The sequence below is a fragment of the Prorops nasuta genome, unplaced genomic scaffold (genome assembly GCF_024137725.1).
Source record: "Prorops nasuta isolate Cenicafe-Biocafe unplaced genomic scaffold, Cenicafe_Pnas_1.2 PNAS00011, whole genome shotgun sequence".
In the NCBI taxonomy this organism is placed as follows: Eukaryota; Metazoa; Arthropoda; class Insecta; order Hymenoptera; family Bethylidae; genus Prorops; species Prorops nasuta.
Window position 1 is genome coordinate 4,465,100 of NW_027116808.1, and position 26,279 is coordinate 4,491,378.

Sequence of the window (26,279 nt, forward strand, 5' to 3'; positions counted from 1 at the left end):
GAGAGAGAGAGAGAGAGAGAGAGAGAGAGAGAGAGAGACTCCAGTTGGATTAAAATTTATTAAACATTTCCAAGAGATTTAGATACAGCTGAGAGAGATGATTCGAGGCCCCGAGTAGAGTGAGTTTGCACAGTCGAGATTGATTAATTTTCAGAAAATATTTTCAAGGTGCTCTTAGAGAGTAGTGTGAATATATAGATTTGGAAGAGATAAAGAGATTCGCCACGCAGAGTTTTTGGAAAAAAGGCGATATAATACAGTTCCTTGTCCAAAGTGTTCTTAGAACGCGAAGAGATAAGATTTGCAAGGTAGAATAAATCGTGTGTGTGTGTGTGTGTGTGTTTGTGCGTGTGCAAAAGAAGGAAACAAAGAGACAGAAAAGTGTGGGAGAGGGAGAAAAGGCAGAAAGAGCGAAAGACAGAAAGATAGAAAAAGAGTGAGAAGAATTTGCGAAACCATCGAGTAGAATTCTCAATCCTTAAGCATGAGAAACGTACCTGCGGTTCCTCTATTGCACACGTCATTCGCGTATTGCCTCCTGCACATATCTAATCTGCAACGTAACAACAAAAATCCTCTTTATCATGTATTATCAATCGATCGTGATGAAAATAACCTCTCGTCACGGGACAATCACGAACAGCAACGTCGCACGCTTTTTCTTGATCAGCTGCTCAAAAACCGCTAAACTGCGTACTTTTTACAAAAGAAATTCATTAGCTTGTGGTGTACAAAAAACAAGTGCAAAAACTCGTGACTTAACGCTAATAACGAGGATAAAATGGGCGAAATAAGCCACGCGTGTTTTGGTGAGCCAAACGAAAACAGCGCCATTGTGCACTTTGTACAAATTGCCTTGGCCATTTTGCGAACGAAGATGCAGTGTCCTTAATTGTTAATCGATTGCAAAAACAGATAACAGTGGAAAGAACGCGGTTTTGTCGGACGAGGGAAAACTGGAAAATCGATGCGAGGAGTACGAACAAACATTTCTCCGACACTCGTTTCGTGCAAAATGTTTCGATCCGAACTTGGTTGGCGAGGCTTCGATTGGTAATCCAAGCTGTGCGGTGTAAACTCGTGGCTCCCACGAGAGGTGAGGGTAGGAGGTGAAAAAAAAAACAAGTCGTAGGCAGCCTGGTGGTTTTCTGGCAATGTTGGAACGTTGATGATAATTGTCGTTGGATGCGAGCGTTGCATTAGGGATTTTGCTGGAGGCTAATTGAAAGCGAGTTTAACCGAAAGCAACCATGAAGCGACGTATCCCGTGGGGCGAGCTCTTTTCCACGTTTCAGACACGTTACTTTGCAAACTCGAGGAAAAACTTTGGTAGCAATACTTGGACTGGGCAAACTTTGATTTAAAATCGAATAAATGCTTGCATTTAAGAATTTAATGTTTTCTCGAATTATCATCCGAGTCATCGTAGAAAATTGGATTTTCTCATTTAATATAAAAATATTTGCTTTGCTGTAATGAATTTTGACTCACGAATTAAAAGCGAGTAAGAAATTTGATTGTTGTTGTTCAACGAGGATAATTTTCAATAATTCATCTATGAATTTGTAATCAGTGCATAAATCTATCGCGTTTGACGGTTTTTCGGATCCCCAAGACTGATGTGCAACGCGATAATTGATAGATAAGCAAATATCCCCGTACGCGTTATTAATCTACTGAAATATTGACTCTGCATTGTGAGAGATAAGCGTGTCTGATAAGCGAATAAGTCTCGTCTCTCTCGTACCACGCAGCTGCTCTACTCCTTGTCATATTCCTAATTCCATCATTAATCATTTCTTATCTAACGACTCGCGTCAAATTCTCCCAGAACATTTCCTAACCTAATCTGGTTAGCTCCATTCCTTGTGTGCGTTTTTTTCTTGTTCCTACATCAGGCACCAAATTTAGTCCCATTAACTGTACAGCTACGATTTACAAAGCTACCTGAGAATAATTCTAAATCATCGACGATACTCTTTCTTTCTTAATGCAACATTTCCATCGAGTTTTATCGGATTTGGATTTGAGATATTGCTTCGTTTATCCTCCACTCGAATTGCAATTGTTTCACAGTGGAATTTATCGAGTCCAAGAAAAAATGTCAATTTCGATAGAAAGAGTATGATCCCTTAATTATTATTGGTTAAAGTGGTTTATGCCGGACTACACAGCACCAATTAGAAACGACCTGCAACCGAGACAATTACACTATGTACAAGCGTCATAAGAACATACACGATAAATGATTTACGATATTGGCAAATAAAGACAAATGTAAATGTATATATATATATATAGAATTAAAAATAAGATTACTAAGTGAAAAAAATGAAGCGTGAACGCTATGTAATAAACCATACCGGCAGTTCCCTTAGTGCAGCGGCCGCCTTTCCTACGACGGCACATATCATACCTGTTTTTCGGAATAAAAATCGACAGTATGAAATCATCGGAATGCTGTAAAGCTTGTAATAAAATGGCGATAGTTTTGGACCGCTAATAGCTGCGGCCCAATCACATCATGGAAATCAAAAGCAGGACCAAACGACAGAAATATTGAAACTCTTCGAGCGAGTCCGTTTTTATCGCCGATCCCGATACGTTATACTCCATTGCTATTGACCGTATTTGACAAATCGATCACGGATATTATCATCGGCATTTTTATCGATACCCCAGACTGCGTGGAAAGAATTTTCATCGGTGACCCACATTTTTCTCGTTCAAATTACCGGAACCCTCTCGAGACCCGTTTCTCTTTACATATTCTATATATATATATATATGTATATGTGGTAGACGCGTCGAGTGAAAATAATTGATAGTCTCGAAGGGTGCTGGGTGCATTATGAAAGTAATTATAGTATCGGATTGAACAACTGGTTTTAGCTACCGCGATAAATTCGTAGAAAATTGATAAAGAGAATCGAGGAGGGGGTAAAGTGGTTTTAATTATCGCGAGTTTGGTTCGAGCTAACGCGACAAGTCGAGAGATAGATTAAATGCAGAGTGAGGAAAAGCGTGGAAAACTGAATATATTGGTACAACGAAAAATATTTTGGTCCTTCGTTTGATTTTCCAATTTGGACGATATATCATGGTTCGATTATCTAAGAGGATCGGGCACTCTTACTTCGTAACGGCGACTGCTATATCGTAGACCGGAAGTCTCCTCTCCCGGAAAAGGTATTTGCCCATGTCGGTCAGCGCAGCTGCCGAATCAATTGCATCACGTCCCACGCGATTCCTTTCCAAGTACGGTGTGGCGTCTCTTCCCTAAAGAAAGTTACGTTTTCTCGAATTAATTGGAGCTGCGTTCGACAGGATCGATTATTAACGACAAAATCTGTTCCTTAGGAATACATATATAGTTACGTGTTTATTTGTTCCACATTTAGGAATTCAGCGACGTACATTTTTATATTTTATAGAAAAAATGTAACAAAGAGAATAATTACCCTTGAGATTATTATACCAGCGATACTGATACGTATTTTGGGTCCCTTTAACAGTTTATACCTCAAGTCGACTCCGTTCCAGAAGGACACAAAGTATCTCTTGATCTGTATATTGTCTCCACCGTGTAATCTAGAATAAGAGAAACGTTGGTAAATAATAATGTAAGAGACGAATACAAATTTCGTAATTTTCTAAATCATTTTTTTTTTACCTATAACCGTCGTAATCTACGATACAAAGGATTTCAGGATAAATTACATATGGCGCATCGCGCTTTGACCTAGTGTGGATCGAACGTTTCGATCTGAACTTTTTCGCTAAGTGATCCGGCTCCATGAGCACTGAAAATTTCACCATTTTTCTGTTACTATTATTATTATTATTGTATTAGTTTTAAGGAAGGTGGAGCATCTTACTGTAATCACTGTATTCGTCTTGAATCGGCCGAGCAGATTTCTTGTAAATCACGTGGTGACTCGTAAACTCCAGGTTCTTCTTCTTACTGTTAGCGATATTGGGCAGCAGATGTGGCTGACTAAAATTTAGCGACTTGCTCACTATCTCTCGCAGAACTCGTTCTGGCAGCGGCCGAATTACCAATTCCGTACCGATGTGGCCTTCCTACAAAACACGCGAGTTCCCTTGAGCTTCCACGTTTCCTCTCACACAACAATCTCTGCCAGCAGCTCAAATATCGATTAAGCGTTGCTTAATAGCGACTTGATTGCTGCTAGCGAATCTCCGAAAAATTCCATCGATGCATCCAACTGGTTTTAAAATTAAAAGGACAAAATTTTATTTTGCGCGTCCGTTCGCATACACACCGTTTCTACTCGAACCGTTATTGTTCTTTTTCTACTTGGCCGTACGTTCGCATGCTTTTTCCACTCGATGCGCGCGCTGCTTTTCTACTTACGAGTTTTCCGAATTTCTGCTCTTTGCACGTTTCGAGCTTTATTGCCAAAGGTTCGCGAGGAGTTTTGAAAAAATTAATTCTCTGTCGCTCTAAACGTATATATATATATATATATATATATATACTTGCAACGATTGGTAAAATAGGTGCACAAGAGTCGTGTCGGTTGGGTTCTCGTGTCGAGGAATGTATATATATATATATGATATATGATATAGTGGGCCCAAGGCAGGCAATTAAGAATAACAATGCCAATTGGTTGCGTGCACCGGGCCGCTGTCCCATATACTTCTCGCGATCGAACATTAGATCTGCACGGTGCACCGAGTGGTCAAACTGGGACCCGAGGGGAAGGAGAGGAGGGGGAGAGTGGAGGAAGAGAGTGAAAGCGAAAGGTCAGGGCATACGGGGTCGTTTGGAACAACGCTCTTACAGGCCCATTATATAACAGGCTATCGTGCCATAAACCCGATGACTTAAGATTCGATCGATCCCATATGGCCAATTTTTGATTAATTGATTGGCAAACTTTCACCGCCGTGCTCCTCCAATTCGGAAAACGCTTAATTATCGCTCGCGAGCGTTGCTATTGGTATTTCCAGCTACTGCCGGGATAAGACGATTAGAAGACGGGGGGGGGGGGGGAGGTGAGAATATGACGCATTTGATGGCTGTGAGGTAACCGGTAAGCAGGTGATCAACGAAGATGAGGTAACTTCTATTGGCGAAAAATTTCTCGAAATAACGTATGTACATGCTAATTTCGCTAAAAGCATCGTCCAGTAGTCCTTTCGGATCGCCATTAAACTTTTTACTGTCCATTTTATTTATTTTGCTTTTCTAATTATTCGTTGATTTATTTCATTAGCTTGGAGACACCAATTGGCCAATTTTCTACGGATTTTGCTATAGTGTGTGGCGTGAGTCGACGTTTTCCTTGGCGCCAGCCACGGCTGAGCGATATGACGCTCGGTGGTGCTTTGCTTTGCTTTGGGTATCACCCGAAGGTAGTCGTAAACGGCGAAAGGATCGCGTAATCGATTATTGCTGCACAACTGGAGCCTGTCAGTGGTGGTAGGTACGGGCAAACGCGAGCAAAGGTCAGAGGTGCAGGCCACTCGGTTTATTATTCATAATTCACGTAATATAACTACCGAGGAGGGGGAGGTGGAACGTATTTGTATATAAATTCGTCGAAAATCAGGAATCACTCCGTTATTCAATCCCGTTATTCTAGAAAATTTTCTATGTCAATGTTGTAATGCATTCCGATCGGAAATAAAGGTCAAGAATTGTCAATGAGAATTCATCCACGAAATAAAGCCCGTTTTAAATCTTATTGGTTTAATTAAATTCATAAAAGAGATGGAGGAAAGATTGCATTATTGCTCTCTCACGAGTTTCCAATTGCCGGAACGATGTATCGAAACGTGGCCGGTAGTAACTACAACATTCTTCGAGACTTATCGAGGTTGGGTTTGCTTCGAGAGGTTATCGTAAAATCGAACGGTAGCTATTATTACGCGTGTGAGCGTAAACTTATTTTAAAAGTATTCAGCGCGAAGGATAACATTTTGAGGTTATGAATCAAGCTTTTGCGGCTAGCAGCGTGAAATTTGTGGGTTTGGTGATACGTAAATTGCTCGTTTTCTTTGGGACAACCGCTGTTTAGTGCATGGAAGGTTAGGTTTGTCGGAGAAGGTTGTTATGGTGTAGATATACTGACGCAATTCGTAAATCAGTTAAATTTTGGGTTTTAGAGGTGCAATCAAGCGTGTAGAGTCGATAGGAACTGTTTATTCCGGTGGAGGGAAAGATTGTGTGCATGGGTTGTGGCGTAGTGTGGGGGGGGGGGGGGGGTGCCTCGTGTAAAACCACCGGGAATAAAATGGCAGTTGGCAGAAGGAGATGTCAAAACTTTTAACCACGGTGATGACCCGTGCGCGAAGGAAAAATGTTGTAACTTGCTTCTCGCGACGGGTTTCTTCTTTCCCCACTTGGGCCAGCGACTTTGTAAAACTCGCCACCGTTGCAAGACAAATACATTAGATAACGAATGCCGTTAACCTTTGCGTCAGAAATCCTCCGTTGAGCCAGCAGTTTCACTTTTCGACCGATCGGTCGATGAATTTCCAATCGTCCCAAGATTTTCCATGCAATTTTGAGGTTAGGATGCGGGACTGGAGCGAGTGCAGTGGTAAAAGTGTGGAATAGCCAATAGTGAATCGAAATATTGGGCTGGGAACGAGGCGTGTAGGAAAATATGGGAGCGTTGATTGTCTAGTGTCCCGGATAAAAGGATAAAAAGGAGTTGCAACGCGATGAATTGTGGTATCGCGCGCGCGCGTCTTAATTATATCAGTTGAAGCAGCGTCGCTCGCTCGCTCGGCTTGGAAGTTTGACGAAAGACGTCGCTCTATAATGGGACGTTGTGTTGAAAGAAAGATTAAGAAAGAAGAATGGCTTCTTACAACGAGCACTTTCCCATTGGGGTCCCTGTGCAGCAGAATCGACGCCATGTTCTTCGCGTCTTGATAGATGTCACCGATATCTGCCTCGGCCTGAAAGGAAAAAAGATCAAGAAAAAACTTGAACAATCGCACGTGTACCTACGATATATATTCAAAGAGTCTGGTAGACGCCCTCATTTCCAAATCGTCGTACTAATTTCCATGTATCTCTGCTTGTTTACCAACTTTTGTTCCTTCTCAACTGGCATTTTCTCCTTATATATATATATATATATATATATGTATATATATTAAGAGACACGGTAGTGGCTCGACGGCAAGTACATTGGATATATATACACACAATCTTGGAAAACGTTAACCTATCGCCTCCTACCATATACAAATCAATTAGTCTTACCATTAATCCTCGATAATCACTTCTTTCGATAACCGCCTAGCTTTTTCTCCTACTTTTATCGCCCATAATCCCCTACTAATCATCATCGATTATAATCACCAATTAAAGCTCCTTCTTACACCATTAATTAAATATTAATATAACGGCCTCATTTAGGGCCTAGTTAATTCAATATAAACATCAGTTTCTCATTATCGCTTTACGATTCCCAATTAGATATTCTCACTGGCTGCTAATTATCCTGCAGGCATCGTAATTATCAGCCAATCAAATCGAATTATATAAATATACAGCTATCTCTTTCTCTCCCTTTCTCGTATATAAATTCGAGTACAAATCTCAATTTGGTTTTATCTTTATAAACTGAATGATCCTCGGAGTCTCATCCATCGCAGTGTAAGGATCGTTCGACCAAAATCACTCACTTCCGGTACCCTCTCGTAGTGCAAACCATCAGGATTGGATGAATTCTTCGTGACCGTCCACATGGGCAGGTGGTTTCCAGCCCAGAGTCTCTTGGTTGGCTTCAAGTTGAGGTTGATGTCTTCTCCGAAAGCCTTCAAGTATATCTCTGGCCTCACTTCCGGACTCCTTCTTTGCATCGAATGTAACACAGTCACCACTTCATACGCTGGCACTGCAACAATTAACGTACACCTTCACTTTTCATTCTCACGTCTCATTTTTCTCTTTCTTTTCCCCGCTCACCGGTCTTTCCTCATTCGGCACAAGAAAAGTCAACGCGTTGCGTCATATTCGCACGTGTTGCTCTAAAATCCGAATTATCACTGAGCAACCACGCATAATTATTCTCAACGATAACGTTTTTTTTTTCATCTGCGCGATCTATCGAGAGACTCGGTGTATTTGAGTGGTAAGAGTGAGTTATGGCATTAAGTAGGCGAGTCACCGAGCATATTTTAGCCGAAACATATACGATTTTAAAATTAATTTAAAGAACTAGTCGCGTAATATTTCAGCAATATCATTTTCAGACATATTTATACTAATCCTGATTAATTTGCGCTACTCGTTTTCCACGTTCGAGTATATACTAATTTATACGAGAATTGTGTTTTTTATCAGATTTTTTGCAACTAGGATTAACGCGTCAATCGGTTGACGTTTATCGCACTTTGTCCCGGGGTTTGTTGATATATCCCTTTTTTTCAGTCCAGCTACTTTTCTGAAGTGGAAGTAATCGCGACGAAGAGAAAGAAGGAGCGGCGCAAGAAGATGACCGTTATATAAAAAGAGGAAATTGTTAAAATCCCTAATAAGCTGCATTTCCCCATGAAATTGCGAGGTTTTTTTGCACGCACAAAATTTACATGCACGCGTACATAAATATACAAGGGAGAGGAGGAAGACCAGTTACGAATAAATCATTTTTAACCGGAAGAAAAAATAGTAAATAAAAAAAGGAAAGAGTCCCTGCATAGATTTGAATGCACGGCTGGTATATATAAGTATATATAAATATAACCGAATCTCAATTCCGCGAATTCTTTAGTTATAACGGGGTATAAAGAACTCGCTGAGGTCATCAAAGTTTGCCTCGCAATGACCTTTCACGGGATAAATATTTAATTTGAGATTATATTCAAGGCGATAAATTAAAATTTAATACTCATTAATAGCTGCGCAGACTGATTGATTATTACGTCGATCCCATCACGAGCGATTTCGGCATGAGTCATGTTGTCGATGACCCCGCCGCCATTTTTCCACGTTTGCTTACACTCGACCGTTTCACCTGTGAAAACTTTCGGATAAGCCGAATTATCGGTTCGAACGTGCGTGCTTAAAAAGAGAGAGACACCGCCTTGTACCACATATATATGCGTGTATAAAATTCCGGAAGTGGAAGAACGCGAAGGAAAGAATCAGTTTGGCAGTTGTTATATATATATATATATATATATATATATAAAAATATGAGATCTTTTAAACCATTACCTGACTCGTGTCCCGTGTGAAAGACCGATAGCATCTCTTCCCTTGTCATATGTTCGTGGATCTGTAACAAAAACATTATTTCCAGCATTGAGATTATGCGATTAAGAAGCCGCCATGCTTATATATCTCATCTTCCTGCTGCACGCATGTCTACGACTAAAAAGAAACCTAGACGTATTTTCTTCTTCACGGACAATTTAATTTTTTCGCCAACAATTATACCTTTATGAAATTAACCTGACCAATCCAATTATCGGTTACGTAAAAATAAATGATAATTCAGCCTCAATTGCAATATTGAGTTTTACAGTTAATGGAATTTTGTTGGCTTAACGAGGCCCATACATATACGTATATTATTATGCATATGTGTACGTTCTATTGTACGTGTAATACTTATTAGGTTTTATTCAAATTTGCGCGTTGCTAATATTCTTTAGTGCTAATAATTTCATCCTGCTTATTGCACAAGGTCAGTTAGACTTTGGCATGATGCAAACCATGAGTTATGGCACATTTGCGTTTCCATTGAGTGTAGCACGTCGACGCGGCTGGTTACGCATCGTCTAAATTCATAAAGGATCGCGAGTGTCGGGTTCTATTCCGAAATGCCAATTACTTTATTATAGCGGTAATTGCAGGAGCTAGGAGGACTTGGTTGGAGCGAGTTCAGCTCGTGCCAACCTAAAATGTAATCGTTTGCCCATACCAATTAAAGAGTCAGGCATTATGGAAATAAGCCTTTGAAGGATTCTTCTGCTACGTCTCCATCTTCCTATCGAACGCGAATATCTCATCAGCAGTCATATTTCTTTAGATTAAAATCATTTAACCCACGGATATTACAATTTATCGAGGCGCATTAAAAATGCAAATTTCTTGTATCAATGTAGCATAATTCGCGTAATTATTGGACATAAACAATCTTTCGATAAAAGATTCAGTCATCGACTCGGAGCTTTACTATATATATGTAGTATATAATTTCAACTAATCTCGCGCGAAATTAACAGATATTGGAGGTTAGTGCAGTCTCTCGTGTCGTTCGCGCCTTTGCAACTTTTAAACATTGTAATTTATTAACGCTAATTGTGCGAGTCGCGCGCTAAATTTCCAGCTAAAATATACGGCGTCTCTTAAATCTTGAGACTTCGACAAAGTTTGTTTTTTGAAAAACTCGAAAGTTTTTCGATAATACATCCCAAGAGTTAATAAGCATCTAAATGTTGTTGCCGGACAACGCAAAAATAAAGAATTCAGTTTTATTTATAATATGAAAATATCGAATTAGCATTGCAGCTTTTTTTACTCGGGTTAAGATATTTTTCGAGAAAAACGTATGGTTTGGTTCTGAAACATTGCAGCCAGTCTTCACACCCTCTCCTTTCCCCTCCTTCGCTTATATAAATAGAAAATTTCTAATGCTGTCGTTGTACTAGTGGGAATAAGAGAGAGAGAGGGAGAGAGAGAGAGAGAGAGAGAGGCAAAGGGTCAAAACCGATATTTATATTGCGGCACGAAACCAGTCAAGCGACGTAGTAATTTTCAAAACGGAAATGTAAATTGATGCACGCAAAACAAGAAGCATGTAACCTTTGACAAAAGTTATTCGCAATCCTGCGCAATATCTCGTTCTCCATTGGCAAAAAAAGATGAGAAATAGAGATTTTATGTTGGAATAAAGTGGAATCTTTCATTCATGAGAAATATCGGGCGATAAATAGGTTTTTGCTGGAAGCGAGTTGCATCGGCTTTTAGCCAAAATCAGAAAGTCGCTTGTTTTGGGGTGAAAATGCATGGCGTTTATTGCGTACGGTGAAATTCCATTGGGAAACAATGACTGGTAAAGGAGATAAGCTGGCTGTATGGCCAGGATCTATACTCGGGCTAATAGCAAAGTGCACTTTGAACGAGGGTCGTTACAATTAGACGCCGCGCACGTTGATCAACCTGCTATTTCGTCATGTTTCTTCTGTACTTGTTTGCTCGGCCCCCTTGCTACCCCTTCGTGCCTACCTTTCCCTTAAAACGCTCGACGTGATGGGATACTTCACTGGAATTAACCAATTTAATTCTCCTTCTGTGTATCGCATATAATTGAGAAAAATTGTTGATGGACTTTGACCCCATTAACAGTTATTCGTGATATCAATAAACTAAATTTATGTGTATTATGAATAATTCGAATTATTCCTAATATACATAGATTTAATTTATTGATATCACGAATATAACTGTTAGTTCGGTCAAAGTTCATCAACAATTTTTCTCAATGTACACCCAGAAAAATTGTTCATGGATTTGAAAAATTGTTAATGGGTTTTCACCCCATTAACAGTTACTCGTGATATCAATAAACTAAATTTATGTGTATTATGAATAATTCGAATTATTCATAATATACATAAATTTAGTTTAGTTTATTGATATCACGAATAACTGTTAATGGGGTCAAAGTGCACCACAACATTTTTTCTCAGTGTACTACCGTTCGAAATGCAAAATCAGATGCATGAAGCCTTCGAATGAATAAAGTATGCTTGGTTTCTAATACACGGAGAGAATATCGCTACGTAATACATTCTTTTTAGGATAATTTCATTTCACGGAACGTAAGCACGAAATTCCTGCCTGTGCTCTTTGCAACGTGAATATATCTGCTTAATTGACCGGGTGTATTCGAAAAGCAGCTGAAATATCGAAATTTAATTGTGATGTGATGCGATGCGTTTAGAATGCCTAATGAGATGCAATGGACGTTTCTAATTGACGTTTTTCCCATTTGAAATGCGAGAGAATTAGTGCCAATCAGGCTCCGTTGGTTGGATAACCCAAACTCGACTACGAGCACATGCACCGCTGCTAAGTCGAGGTTTCTTTCGCTTTGGGGGAGAGAATCCATGTTGGAATTTTGTATACACGTCCAATCAATACGATTTAACCGTTTTAAATGGCATCGAGAGATATCATCGGAGAAATCATCGAACGAATAATCTATCTTATATCGTGGTAAGTACACGAATTTCCATCAAACACAAATACCACTACATAGCTCATATCAACGTTTAATTATTTTTAAAACCCTCGAATTCCAATCCGAAAATTCATACATGCATAAGATTTCAAATTAAAAAATGGTAAAAATGAATTTTTCAAACATTACAATAATCCCTGTCGAGGAAAAGCAACGAGGACGTTTCTGTTACTCGTTGATGGAATCCAGTGTTTTTTGCTCGGATCCTCGAGATAGCGAGATACGTTGGGTCGTATATAGAAAAAATGGGCGAGGCTTTTGAGGAAAACCTTATTGTAAGACCGGTTTTCCTCGTAAGTATCCATCGGTACTATGTAAGAGAGGCGCTACTTCTCTAGTTCGGTATTCGGTATACAGAAACAAGTATATACGTTATTGGTTGGCTGCCACGATGGATTTGTCGAGTTTTCCAATCTCGTTCGAAGGTTCTATCTGTAACAAGAGTCGGAGAAAGAAAATTGAAGAGGGGGGATAGGACCAACCGTAAGAAATCGAGCAATTAACGATCGCTCGAGATTTCTAAGGTCGGTCACTTTCGCTCATTACCGGCGCTTCTCGTTGCTCGAGAAATGTCTTCGCGGGGGGCCGGGCCGAGTCGACCGGTATTAAATCCGTCGATAATTTATCCCGGTTCCCCCACAAACCACCGTCCGAACTAACAAATCCGAGCACCGATCTGACCATTTTGCACTCGCATCGCCCATACTCCGGATCGTTAATTACGGAATTGGATCTGGTCGTTGGCGCGGAAATAATAAAGAGATCGTGAGATTGATACTTTCACAGATTTTCCATTAATAAATCGAGTGGTGTAGTGGTATTCTCGGCGTTTGCTGCTGTCCATTCAAGTCCGTCCGTTAATTGGTCCGCACTTAATTAACTGCCATTTTGCACCTTGTTCATCACGACCAGTTCTGTATAATTAACGCGAGGGACCGTTGGATAATGCGTTTTGCGCAATGAAACCAGGATCGATCGGTAAGTTGTTTCACCGAACGATTTATGATCCTTCCCACTGGCTATTCGCTGTTTATTGTTCGACCAGTGCACTCACACACGTGTGTGTATATATATATATATATATATATATAGAATGGAGTTGGCTAGTTTGCGCCAATTCGCTAATTGCCGAATTAGCTCGCCTAACGCTCCGAAGCAAACAACCTGCGATTTGCGCAAGATCGTGCTGCGAATCGGCCACTGACAAATACCGATCCTAAGAACTTGGTTCGGTCTAATATAATTCTATTGGTATTGGCGCTAATAGCAACCTGCGCCAGCCAAGTTCCTCAGGGTACCACTGTAAAATACGTGATGACTGTTTAACGATCCTTCGACATCAACGATGCTATATATATATATATATATAGCTGTACACATTATTGTAATAACGAAATTGTTAGATGATCCTGCGAGTGCTCGTGGAATCTTGCAAAATTTTATATCTTGTATATATATATATATATATATATCTGATTTGAATCAAATGGAAAGCTCGGATAAAGCGTGGCGGGCATTTCATAAACGATATTGAGGAAATTGACGTTATTGCTCGTTTGCGAGAAGGTGAGAGAAAAATCTCGATTAAAACCGATCGATACTGCAAGCTAGATCCCCGAGATCATTGAGGAAGCAATTCTAAATATATATACGCGTATATATCCAGAGGTATCTTAAGTATATCCAAAGCATCCGGTAAGTTGCCATTTAAAAGGAATCTGATTTCATATTTCGATCGGTAGTCCGCAAATTACTCGTGCAGCTCACAAAACCATTTCTGTCCAATAAAGATAAATATTATTGCGCTCTAAGATCTTTTTGCCGTCCCATAATTCAGCCTCTCAACTGACACTTATTAAATTGCCGTTAAAATATGCTTGTTTAAAGTAAAAGTTGATAAAACTTAATGATGAGAAAGGTGACGTTTATGTTATTGCAAAAAATATCCTAAGTATTACGTCACATTGTTGGAATAACAATTTGCAGTTTTGGTCAAATCCGCAGTTTAGTGTCTCGAACATTTTTAAGAGGATTTTTATATATCAGTGTCGCGTTTCAGGTAGTAGAAAGAATTAAGCTTCTGCGAAGAAGGATCTCTCGTTGGTAATGGTTATACGTGCGTTACGTCACTGGATGGAAGAATTTCTCTTCCGATTCAGTCTGGACGTGCATCAGGAATGGGCATGATTCATAAATAAATAAAACCTCTTTGTGAAGATAGAAAGGGTCAACAAGTCCGTCTCCTCTTTCTCTCTCTCTATCTCTAAAGATTTCATGGAAGAATCGTCATTCAACGTTACTGGATCATCGCATAACTTAGCAGCTCTTTCACCCCCGGAACGCAAACTCTTCAAGCAAGGTACCACAACGTACGTGTCTGTCGAAAAGACACGCGATCCGATCTGATGGATCCGCGACGCGAACAAGATTCCTGATGGATCATTAACTAAATCCGAGAAGACCCAACGACTTAATTATATTCGTATCAATTGGCGAACGAGAGGCAGGATTACGTAAACCGAGATAAACCATCATCGAGGAGTGATCATGTCCACGATGACACGGTAGAAAAGCGATTAACCAGATGTGCGATCGTAAAACTCAACGATCCGTTCGTAAAAGCGACGCAAAGACTCGTTCTGTCTCCCCTTCGAGAGCTAATCACGTTCAGTGTCCACCATCTTGTAACCACGCTGTCATCCCACTTTGTATTCGACTTTCCTAACGACTGGTCTCGCGATTAAAATTTTTCAAAGCCGATTATGTCGAGGTGCCTATATATATATATATATATATGCTGTCGCTGATTAATGATTCAAATTTCATTGCAGGTGCCATGCACCGCTCGATGGGAATCAGAGATTTCTAAGGACTCGTCTGCAATTCTAATGATCCCACTCGCAGCCTGCGTTATTTGGATCAGAATTTCTAAGACGTCGCGGTTGTTAGGATCATTGTGCAATCGCGATGACGTCCGGATTATTCCACTGTGCGATTTTAAGGAATTTTAATGATTATTATTCTTTGGTGTTGTTGTACAATGTTCGAGGAGCTGGTTCCAAGGATTCGCTTTTCACACGAGATTTCGTCAATTGTAATCGTGTGTTCTGGGAATTATTAACTATATATATATATATATATATATATAAGTTTAATGATTTCAGATTGTACCACGTGACTTTTAAACCCAAGGACCCCCGAAGACTGGTTCCCAATTAGAACTCTTCCAGCACGAGAGTGACTAGGAGTTTGGAGTCATTACGCGTGAGATCCTTTCAGCGTTTGAGCAGTCTTAATGGAATGCTTTCGCCATTCGGAATTAATTCACAGTTGCGATTAAAGTGGCAAATGCTCCGAAAGGATTTCTAACGAAGTTCCATTGAATTAGCGACGTTCTTATGAATATATGCTTGCAAAACGATAATAAAAAATGTGAAAATTAAGATTCTTCAAAAGACTTAAATCAACACTCGTTATTTTTTACCTAAAATCAAATGACATTCCTGTTCAATTATTAATTGTACCTGACAAAATTCTGCAATGTTTAATTATAAAAAATGATAATTAAGTAATTGTCCGAAATAATTAAACTGTTTCGAGAGACTAAAAACGTTATGGATACTGAACAAGGTTACAAGCACGTCGACTGGTTACGGAGTTTCGAGGACCGCTACTCTTCAGACAGGATAACACATCCGGAATGGTTTCGGGTGAGGAAGTTTAATTTTCGTACTTGAAATAAAAAGAATACGACTGTAGCGAGCTGCTCGTTCACCGTGATATCATTTCATAAGCTAGCGAGCGAGTTGACGGAATTCAACGAGCTGCACTCGCTTTGTTCGAACCGCTGTGCGACGTGTAATTGCAGGGAATAAGAATGTCCTTGAAGTAGCTTGATGGTTGTTGACACGATCTTACCTTGTGGCATCGTACGAGAGGTAGAAAGGCCATGCACAGGAAGACAAGGGCGCGAACCATTTTGGGTGAAAATTTTCCTGATTGGCTGCGTCACATCGCTGAAACACAAAACATGCGAATACGTTTTTAAGTAAATCCCAGAGACAGCGAAGGATTAAAAATCATTCCTGCTAATTCATTATACGGACTGTAACGATAAGACTCGAGGAATAAATTACAGCAATTTACTGTCAGTGCGAGATTTTTTCTCAGAGATCGCAGCTGTCAATTTTAATTACGAGCCTGAGAACGTTTCAATGATCCTGTTATAGCCAATTTTTTATCATATACAGCATTGTAATTAGCTTTGGAATTTTCAAGTTCAAATGAACGTTGCCCGCGCCGTTCTTATATATATATATATATGCACCTTTAAATATTGGCACACATGTCAGAATAATTCTCATTCCAACTCGATATGATATTTCCCTCGAGCATAATCGTACAACCACGTTCAAAAGCATTCTAATGAATGCAGTTCAACGAACTGCGCGCTTCCGCCATTTTCGAGTGACTGTCAAAACATTTACGTTCCGGAGAGATCGATTGTGGTTCGAGTGCGAATAACAGAACGAGACCAATGAAAGTATTGCAAGAGTATTGCAGCTAATATAAATAGATATATATATATTGGAGGAAAAAGTTTCATTATTCAATTTTTTTTTCGAGATCCATATATACATATAGGTTATATATTGGTAATTAAGTTATTTTGTGGCAAAGGTGACAAAAGAATGATTTTAATTCGAGACAAAATCTGTATGATTGTTTGCTTGGAAAAAATCGAAATGAACGTCTATAAATGCTATATATATATATATATATATATATAGCTCTTCTCCGAGGTTCCTCGTCGTTCGACTTCCCTTCCGGGATCCACCATATTGTGTCCCTTAATTGGTGCCACGACGTTCAACGCACTCCAAGTTGTCTCTCTCGATCATCAGCAGGCATCCGTGACGCGAAGGTTAGTTTCGATTTTCGATTTCACACTGGCCACTGACTTGTGACAAGGATTGCGCAACCAGCTGCAAGCAAAACCGCGCGAAAAACGGAAAAAACCTAAATCGAACGAATCACACCGCTTCGCTGCATGCAAACGTAACTTATCGGGCTTGCTCTTTCTTGTTCTCTCTCTCGAGAAATTTACACGCATTGATACCCTTCCATGTCGATAATCGACCATCTCGCTTAATTATTCCAACATTACGATCCTTTTTTCATCGATCGATATTACCAAATCGGAAAATCTTAATTACGGAAAAAGGCGTTCGTTCCCAATTATTCACCACGTATATTATGTCAAACGTTCAATTAAACCGTAATTCTCACAGCGTATTTATACCGAAACAGGTATAAAAGGTCTATAAAAAGCAGCATGAAAACATTGGGTTTTTAGTCGCCGCGGTAAATTCCCCCCATTAAACTTTCATATGGTAACGATTCAATTTACATGCTGCTGAATTTTAAGCGTGTCGATATTGTTCCGATGGAATCACCGGGATGCCGCGCGGCCGTTTGAAAGGAGAGGCTGAAAAAATCAGTCAAACTGTCCAAGGTGTTTATAATCCTATTGGATTTTAATTCTTAATTCGATGGGACTGGTGATTTGCAATACCGATTCGATTTATTTCCGGGATAACCTTAAAAACATATTCTTCAATGTTTTGACGCGTTCACCAAAATGGCCGACGCGACGGCGTTTGAGGGGAGGAAGACTTGCAAAGATGTTAGCTAATAGTTTTTTTTTGCAGTTATATTTTGACGCGTTCACCAAAATGGCCGACGCGACGGCGTTTGAGAAGAGGAAGACTTGCAAAGATATTAGCTGAGAGTTTCTTATTTTTTTGCAGTTGCTGTTAATCCGTTATCCTAGCTAATGGACGTCGATGATGATTCACGATAACGATTTAATTCGCATCTTTGAGAACTTTCGGAATTTCGAATATTTCCACGGTTCCATTCAATATATATAGACACGCGTATATGGTGCGGCGTTTGACGGAAGAAAGAAAGACTCGACGAAGATCGATCCCCTCGCTTTCTCACAATGATACATTTTATTTTGATGGCATAACGCGGTTTGCAGTAGCGAATCGATTTGCATTTCGAATGATTTTGAAAGTCGATCGTGCAAGCCTTTTCTGGCTGGTTCTCCAAAATGGCGTAGGAGAAAGAGAAGCTCGACGAATTAGTCAGGATTCTTGCTTATATAACTATCATAGTATATGGTGCGTATCGTTTAATACGATTAGCCGTTTTCTGTAACGGTAAATTATGCAATAAAGAGGCAGAGAAACATGTTGAAAGACATAAACAAAAATATGATTCTGTACTACAAATTTTTTGCAATTATTGCAGGGGCATTAAATTACACCGAAGCTTTCGTAAATCGCCAATAAAATTTTGGGAGACCATCGTACATTTCAAAGTGCGACATATATATATATATATATATATACATGGAGCATGTGTACACACAGGTTAGGGTTTCCTTACGTAAGGTTCATCAATATTCAACTATAACCTTCTCTCGAGGGTACGTTCCACCGATAAAAAATGGTTTCAGCCGAGTGCATTGAGCCGGCGAATCCTCGGCTTCTGTCTGCCAGTTAAAAGACATTGATTTGTCGTGCAGTAAATTCTGACCGTAACTCCGGAAAAATGAAAATCAGACATTTGCACGATGTAATAAACTTTATCGAACCTCCAGAAGATTGAAAGCCATGCAAGATTTTCGCACGGAGTCATTGCGTAACGGACTTTTGCTTATTACAAGCTGCATGTAAAAAATCGATGGCAGAAATTGATAATGAAAAATAGCATGAAATCTGATAGAGGCGTAGAATTTTTATTTGGTTCGTTCTCCAACGAAAAATGAAGATGGATTCGCGATTGCGGAAGAATCGCGAGTGGCCAATGCACAGATATTACGTTATTTTATTATCTCTGTATTATATGACTGCGTGAGAAAAGCGGAATTTCATGTGTTTTGTAAAATAATGAAGTAATCGAAAGTTGAGTGACGTTTCTACACACACACACACACACACACACACATATATATATATATATATATATATACATGAAATAATGCGTTTCACCTTGAAGTAAGAAACCAGTCTTTTACGAGACGAGGACATCGCGGAAATCTAAATTCACGTAACGCGCCATGGCCATGTCTCTATTGTACTTGTGTCGATTCTTGGCGCCTATATATATATATAGCTATTGTAACGACTCTCATTCGCATAAGGCGATCGTTAAGAAATATTTTCTATAAATGCCAGCGAGGAATCCGACCAGTCCAATTCTGAATCACCACACTCTCCATCTTACACACACATACATATAAAAATTTCCTAGTAAAATGATAATGGAGGAAAAAAGATGTTTCAATTATCAAACTTATCAAGAGGCAGGCAAAAATCTTATGCTAATCCTCCAGTATATAATTATGGTAAATTTGATTATTTCTTGTGCGAGGGAGCCTCGCGAGTGTTTGTGTGCGTTGCGCGGAGATCGATGCTCCGTAAAGCATATATATATATATATACATGCGCTGTTCGTGGTTTATTTAATGGATTCCTAAAGCGCGAATAGAAAAAAAATGTTTGAGAAGTCAATTAATGGTAATTATATACCACGTGACGCGTGGATGGAGCATATTTCGTGGATAAATGCTTGCGACGACGGAGCTGGAGAGTTTATCCTTTTAACGCTAAGAATGGTAATGGCCAATGGGGCTGGCCACGCGCTGATAATCGCGAGATAAATAAAAGATAAACAAATTCAGTTGACCATAAATTTTGCACGAACGTACGCAACGAGCGGAGAAAATTGCGTTTATATCTCTTTTATCGACGATATATATATATATATATTTTCCCGGTTTTGCAATTCTGCAGGACTATAGCCTTTCGAGGATCCGCCGTTCCGAGGCAGATATCGAGTTAGGATCGAGATGAGAAAATTTCAAATGAAAAACTGCCAGCTCCTCGCGCGCTGATTTTGCAACCACGTGCGATGTTTCTGCAATTATGGGCGATAAATCTGAATTAGCCTATGGGTGCATGAAAAATATGGCCGATCTCACGATCGGAGATCGGAAAGCGGATTGGCCGCTCGGGATGATCCTCGTGGAATGAAAAATATCTTTCCGAGTACCTACGCCGAATACGAAAGTAATTCGCGGTGAAAAATACAGTGAATCGTGGTATAAAGTACCATGGGTGTTTTGCAGGATCATCTCTAATTATTCCAGCGATAATTACCCTGTATTGCGATATATTAATTCGCTAAATGTCGACGAACCGTCAAATGGAAGACGAGCGGCCGTTGCAAAGGCCAAGCAACCAGTTTTCCCTCACTCGGAGCGATAATTTTAATCCAATTTCGATTTGGCAAGCGTTTCTCTCGAACCCTCTTGCAAACGGCTCGTTCTATATACATATATATATATATATATGTATATAATTACAGTAAAATCTTATCAGTCTCAGTATAGCCAACGATACGTATCGATTTTATTGCAATTTTCTCCAACTACCCGTAAATAATTGTTTTATTACAATATTATTCAATTATTAGCAGGAATAAACAGTGCAATTTATTCGATAATCGCAATGTCGGTCAATTTCGTTTCAAAAGACCGGGAATGATATTTTATTTCTCTATCACTCGGTTTAGTCCTTTCGACCTCTTATATATACATATATATGTATAGTTGCAGATATTTGTAATAATTGTTTCGTTGGCACGTACAACAAATTCCTCTCGAGCAATTACACGCACACGTAGAGAATAAAATGTTTCTCTCGGAATACGTGTTTTTGTCAAAGATACGATACGCGATAAATCATAAAGTTCGTTTATTCGAAGGATGCTATATATATATATATATATATATATATATATATATATATATATATAATTATAGTGTGGAGAAGCCGACGATTATTACGATACGTGCCGCAGCAGTTAAATGTATTCGCGCAGCTGAGAAGCCGAGGAGCGCATTGGTCAAGCGTATTTAGCGAAGAAGGGTAAAAGCGAGTAAATTTAAAGGGCAACGGGTTTTAGTCTACCCGATGGAAGCTGACACAATCTGAAATTGCGAAAAGTGATTCCCCGTCACTCGTTAGTCACAAACATGAGGCTCCTTTTACACGCTCGTTTAAATCATCAACGCAAAACGAGATTAAAACTTCGAGTGTGCTTATTATTCGTCCATTTGCAGGGACGATATCCAACTTCCGGTTAATCGAATAAATCTCTCTTTATATTTGGAGTAAGAGAAAAAATATTCTTCTTCCTCACTGCGTACGAAAAATGTACCAAATTTCATTAAATCTCGAGAAGAAGAATTTTGAGGTTAGGTAAACTATTCTTATACACAAATCACACTGAATTAAGAGGGAAGCAGGAATTTTGAGGTTAGATAAACTTTTCTTACACACAAATCACACAAGATTCATCTGACGGAAGCGTCTGATGACACGATCTTGGTGTATCAACGTGTGTCGATGATAAATCTGCAGCAAAATTTGTATCGGTTGCATGGTTCTGTATATATATATATATATATATATATACAGCGAAGAGAATCGGATCGGTTAGCAGCGCACGATTATCCGCAGATTTCCCTTCAACTGTCTCGCTTTCCTTTCAATCTCGACGTGCAGAAGCAGGAAGCCGCGCGGGAACGACACTTCCGGTTCACCAAAAGCCGCGCTCCTCTCGCGCAGATATGCAAAACTCATTGATTTGCATATATATGGCATAATTATATGCGTGTGCCGCGTGTATCAGTTTCTTTCTCGGTGCATATCGCTCGATCTCGATCGAATCGCGCGGTTAACGAGCGTCGAAGCATTTGTCAATATCGAGGAAGAGATTCGTTCTCCACGAAGAACGATCACGTGCAAGTGTGGTCCCTCCCCTTGGTTACTTCTTATACGGCATTCGTCAAGGTATATACCACGTTAAGTTGTTGAGGAAACAGCAAAACGATCCGTTTCTTCGGCGTACTGACTCGATATTACGACACCGGTTCGTCATTAATAATAACAACGACCAAAACGATTCGCTATTTGAATATACCCTAAGAGCAGGAAGCAATGAAAATGATGTGAAACTTCAATTTGCCGGAAAGCAGTAATTAACGTCGGTCAAATACTTTATGGAGCACTGTGTGTTGTGGCAACGATCTCGTAAACACACAAGTGTGGCAAAAGATCGCGATTCGTTCGTAGATAAGCTTTATATTGATATAGAGTTCATTAATCCGAGGATATAACGAACGGTTGTACTGCGGGAGTTATAGAGACTGCAGGGTGAATAAAAACAGATATATTATATCGATAAAAATTTCTTTTTAGAACGATTCAATCATTTTCACTGCAGGGTGCGAATAATAATGATAAGTTTTGGTTTGTGGTAGGTGCAGGGAAGAACCGCACGTAATGCAGCCACAATAACCAGGAAATGTGTAGCTGATAAAAATGTATCAGTCTATCACTTTCTAAATGTAAAATTTACCCCATTGTTTACAGAGATTTGATAATAAAGCTAAACTAGTTTTGAAAGTGCGGATGAAGATCGATTTAATATTTCTCAGTTTCTTTTTTCTTTCTCGCATTTCGGATCTCTCGCTAGGATATCGATAGTACCTATATATATATATATATATATATATATATATAATTATTGGAAACTTGCAGATGACACGAAAAAGCAGGAATTTCGTGATTCGCGAAAAGAACTTTCTTCGGGGCATATTGATTGCGAATAATTAGGCAAAAATCTTTAATATTCCAGTTCCACTTTCTTCTTTAATGAATTTAGCTCCAATTGTAATCACGTAACGCGATCGCTTTCCTGAGATTATACCGCGTCTGATCCGCAGAAAGCGGAAATATATATACGTACAAGGGAGGCATCTTCCGGAAACGCCATTTTTCACTGGAATTAGCAAACGATTATTTTGGTTTGTTTGTGTCGTTATATGAATATCATTTCCAATCGACGTTTCGATATTCATCGTGGCCACAACTTATTGCGACAATAAAATCTGCAGGATTGTCGATTAAACGATTCGGTTGTGGACGTTAAAGTGTCATTCGTATTTCACGCTTTGTACTCGAACAATTAAAGGGGAAGCTCCCATTTGCATAAACACCTTTTAAAATATTTTACAGGTTGACGTTATAGATGATTTATGGTAAAGAAAATTATTGAATTATAGCTTTTGATAATTCATAGCTATTCCTTGTAAAGTGTGTTATCTTTATTGTCATAGTAATTGGCAATTTCCTTCAAAGGACCCATTAGCATTCGCCCAAGTCTCTACTAAAGTATTATTTCGTTGTAAATCCATAAAAAAATAGGTTTCGTAATAAAACGTTTATTTTTGTTATATAAAATATATGTCAGCTCGATGAATTAATTTGGATATCTAACACACTGTTCCAATCCAATTTCGACGTTCGTTTGTGAAAAAATTCAGGGTTAAACTATTTTATGTCACGACTAATATTATATAGTTTTGCCATCCATGCCATCAACGTCGATACGATCTCAGCATCCAGTTGAAACTTGTCCATTCCGTTTTAACGTACATATAATATGATTTCTCTGAAATTATTTTACGTAATACTTTCTCCTGCCTGTAGCAAGCACCACTTGCTTAGAAATTTGTCAAAATTCCATATATTGTCAAATGTATAAAATTGAATATTTCAAATTACACGAAGGAGAATTGATATTTCTTTGAAAATTCTTTCAATCCCAGAGACGTAAATTACTCGAGAAAAGCGAATGACGAAATTATTGGGAAAAAAGATTTTTTCACAAGGTATGTTTATACATTACAAAACGCTTGATCGTGTTTCTCATGTCGCTTGTACGAGCACGTTTCAGAATTGGGAGAGAGAAAGACACTAATAAGATTGGAAGAGAGCGATTGGTCGAGAGAATGCGAGTTTCGATCGTAGGATCTGCTTGACCATAGACATTATACAATTTTCCAAGGTATACGAGAATGTAACGAGCACGTTGCACATTCGGTCACTCCCAATTACAATGACGCAAAGTGCACCAAGCATGCATAAAGCGCGACCCAATTAACGTTCGAGTAGACTGTAAAAAAAAATAAACGATTTAAATATAAATAAAAACTTAAACTCTTTTCGTATAATAATAATAGTCAGCTTTGAATCGGATAGAATCAATTTTTCGTCTCGAACGTGCGTTTTTTGCTGGACGCGACACGTGACGCGACAAAAAATGAATGGATGCAACGGAGCAAACACGAGGAGCATTTATCACGATCCAATTTCGATACCCAGATTGGAAAATCACGAAATTGCACGTCCATTTGCGGCCGAAGCCATCGGTTGAGCGCGAAATTGTCGTACCTCGGCCGGTTTTCCATTCGCTATATTTCGTCGTCGTAGAAAACGCGTAAAAAGAAATTTACGATGACATTATTTTCTCATTATACTCGCGAGAAAATATCACGGTAATTACGAGCATGCGGGAATAAAAATACGTCGGGTGATCGGTTTCTCTGTAAACTTGGCGACTATGATCGCTCGAACGTTTCGTGCTTATTTCCCCCTCCACTCGGTCGACGAAAAATTCGTTGGGTGATTGGTTTATGTAAACTTGGCGAGAATAATCGTCCGAATGTTTCATGCTTATTTCCCCCTCCACTCGGATAACGAAAAATACGTCGGGTGATCGGTTTCTGCGTAAACTTGGCGACTATAATCGCCTGAAAGCGTTTCATGCTTACTTCTCCCCCCACTCGATCGATGCTCGATCCTGAAAGCGTTTCGCTGGTGGAAACTACGTTTTTTTACTCCCTCCCCCCCCCCCCCTAACCCCACTATCAATCGGTATATTTCGCGCAATTCCCGCGCGAATCAAATTGATTGCGCGTCAAACGAGCAAAGCCGAAGAAAACTTAACGATTTTCTGGTTGGCGATTACAGGTCTCACTAGTATCCGCCGCCAGTGAGCGCCATTTTGAAAATAAATATAAATGAGAATCGTACGTATTACGCACAAACGAAATGAATGAATAAACGAGTAGTTGCGCAAAATGGTTGCGTTGCGTTTATTCGGTGCGAGCGAATTTTTCTCATTCTTGCGTTATTTTCGTATCGGCATTATCAATTAGAGGGTAGTCGCTAATGACGAACGGAGAATTTTGCACGCATTGCGATTGGCCCTGATCATATTGTTCGTGACAAAATTACAACGTATATTTATGAATTGAACAAGATTTGCCTGAATTTTCCTAGCGAAGTTTCAGGATCGATTCTCCGAACAATCGTCCTCGAGAATACTCGCGACCCTGAAGACCGTTAAACGGTACGAAACAACTCGCTTAAATTGCAAAAGAATTTTTTCATATATACGTTTCTGCGTGGGCGTGTTCCACAATATCGCATCAGCGATATGTAATTGTTGGCTCGCGATGGCAATTCACCAAGGCGATAGGACCAAACGTCTCTCTCTCTCTCTCTCTCTCTCTCTATATATATATATATATGTGTGTGTGTGTGTGTGTGTATTTGCCCATAACATTGTGTAATGATATGCAAATGATTAGAGTGCACAACAATTGGATTAATTAGCCGTAAGTGCCGCACGAAACGTTGCACAAACGTCTCATTTGCATTTCAATATATGCCATTTGTATTTCGCTAATTGATTCGCCATCTATCCACCACGTGACCGGTATTCAGATAAGAGCTGCAGTACCAAGAAAAATCTATAACTAATCCCTATATGACTCCGTGCGCCAAGTACCAACGTTATTTACACGCGTGAACCACTTGACGAGGAATTTAACCGTTTGTCGATTGCGAATCAATTTTAACATCTTAAACGCTCATCGAAAACGCTTCTAAAAGAGTCTTAAAACTGTCGAAAATGCAAGTTTAATCAATATCGAATCTAGCGACCCAGTGCAAATAATATCGTAGCTAATCCCGCGCGATTATGCGAAGAAAAACTGAATTCACTCGAGTGACCTTGGAAACGCACGAGTACTCTGGTTGCGCGTCGAAG

The 26,279-nt window shown here is 39.4% G+C and overlaps 1 protein-coding gene across 4 annotated transcripts in view; it reads right to left on the reverse strand.

Moving 5' to 3' along the window:
- The window catches only part of sona (sol narae), a 77,727-nt gene that overhangs the window by 7,580 nt on the left and 43,868 nt on the right, over window positions 1–26,279 (reverse strand). For 3 of the 4 annotated variants that reach the window (XM_066734198.1, XM_066734202.1, XM_066734201.1), the window contains exons 3-11: window positions 16,161–16,258; window positions 9,209–9,269; window positions 7,675–7,886; window positions 6,850–6,939; window positions 3,879–4,083; window positions 3,674–3,803; window positions 3,462–3,591; window positions 3,137–3,279; window positions 498–553 (exon numbers count right to left, since the gene is read on the reverse strand). In XM_066734198.1, the coding sequence (XP_066590295.1) occupies window positions 498–553; window positions 3,137–3,279; window positions 3,462–3,591; window positions 3,674–3,803; window positions 3,879–4,083; window positions 6,850–6,939; window positions 7,675–7,886; window positions 9,209–9,269; window positions 16,161–16,220 (1,087 nt within the window). In that variant the 5' untranslated portion in view covers window positions 16,221–16,258. Of the gene's footprint in view, window positions 1–497; window positions 554–2,363; window positions 2,417–3,136; window positions 3,280–3,461; window positions 3,592–3,673; window positions 3,804–3,878; window positions 4,084–6,849; window positions 6,940–7,674; window positions 7,887–9,208; window positions 9,270–16,160; window positions 16,259–26,279 lie in introns of all 4 variants that reach the window. The other variant, XM_066734200.1, reaches the window with a different exon arrangement.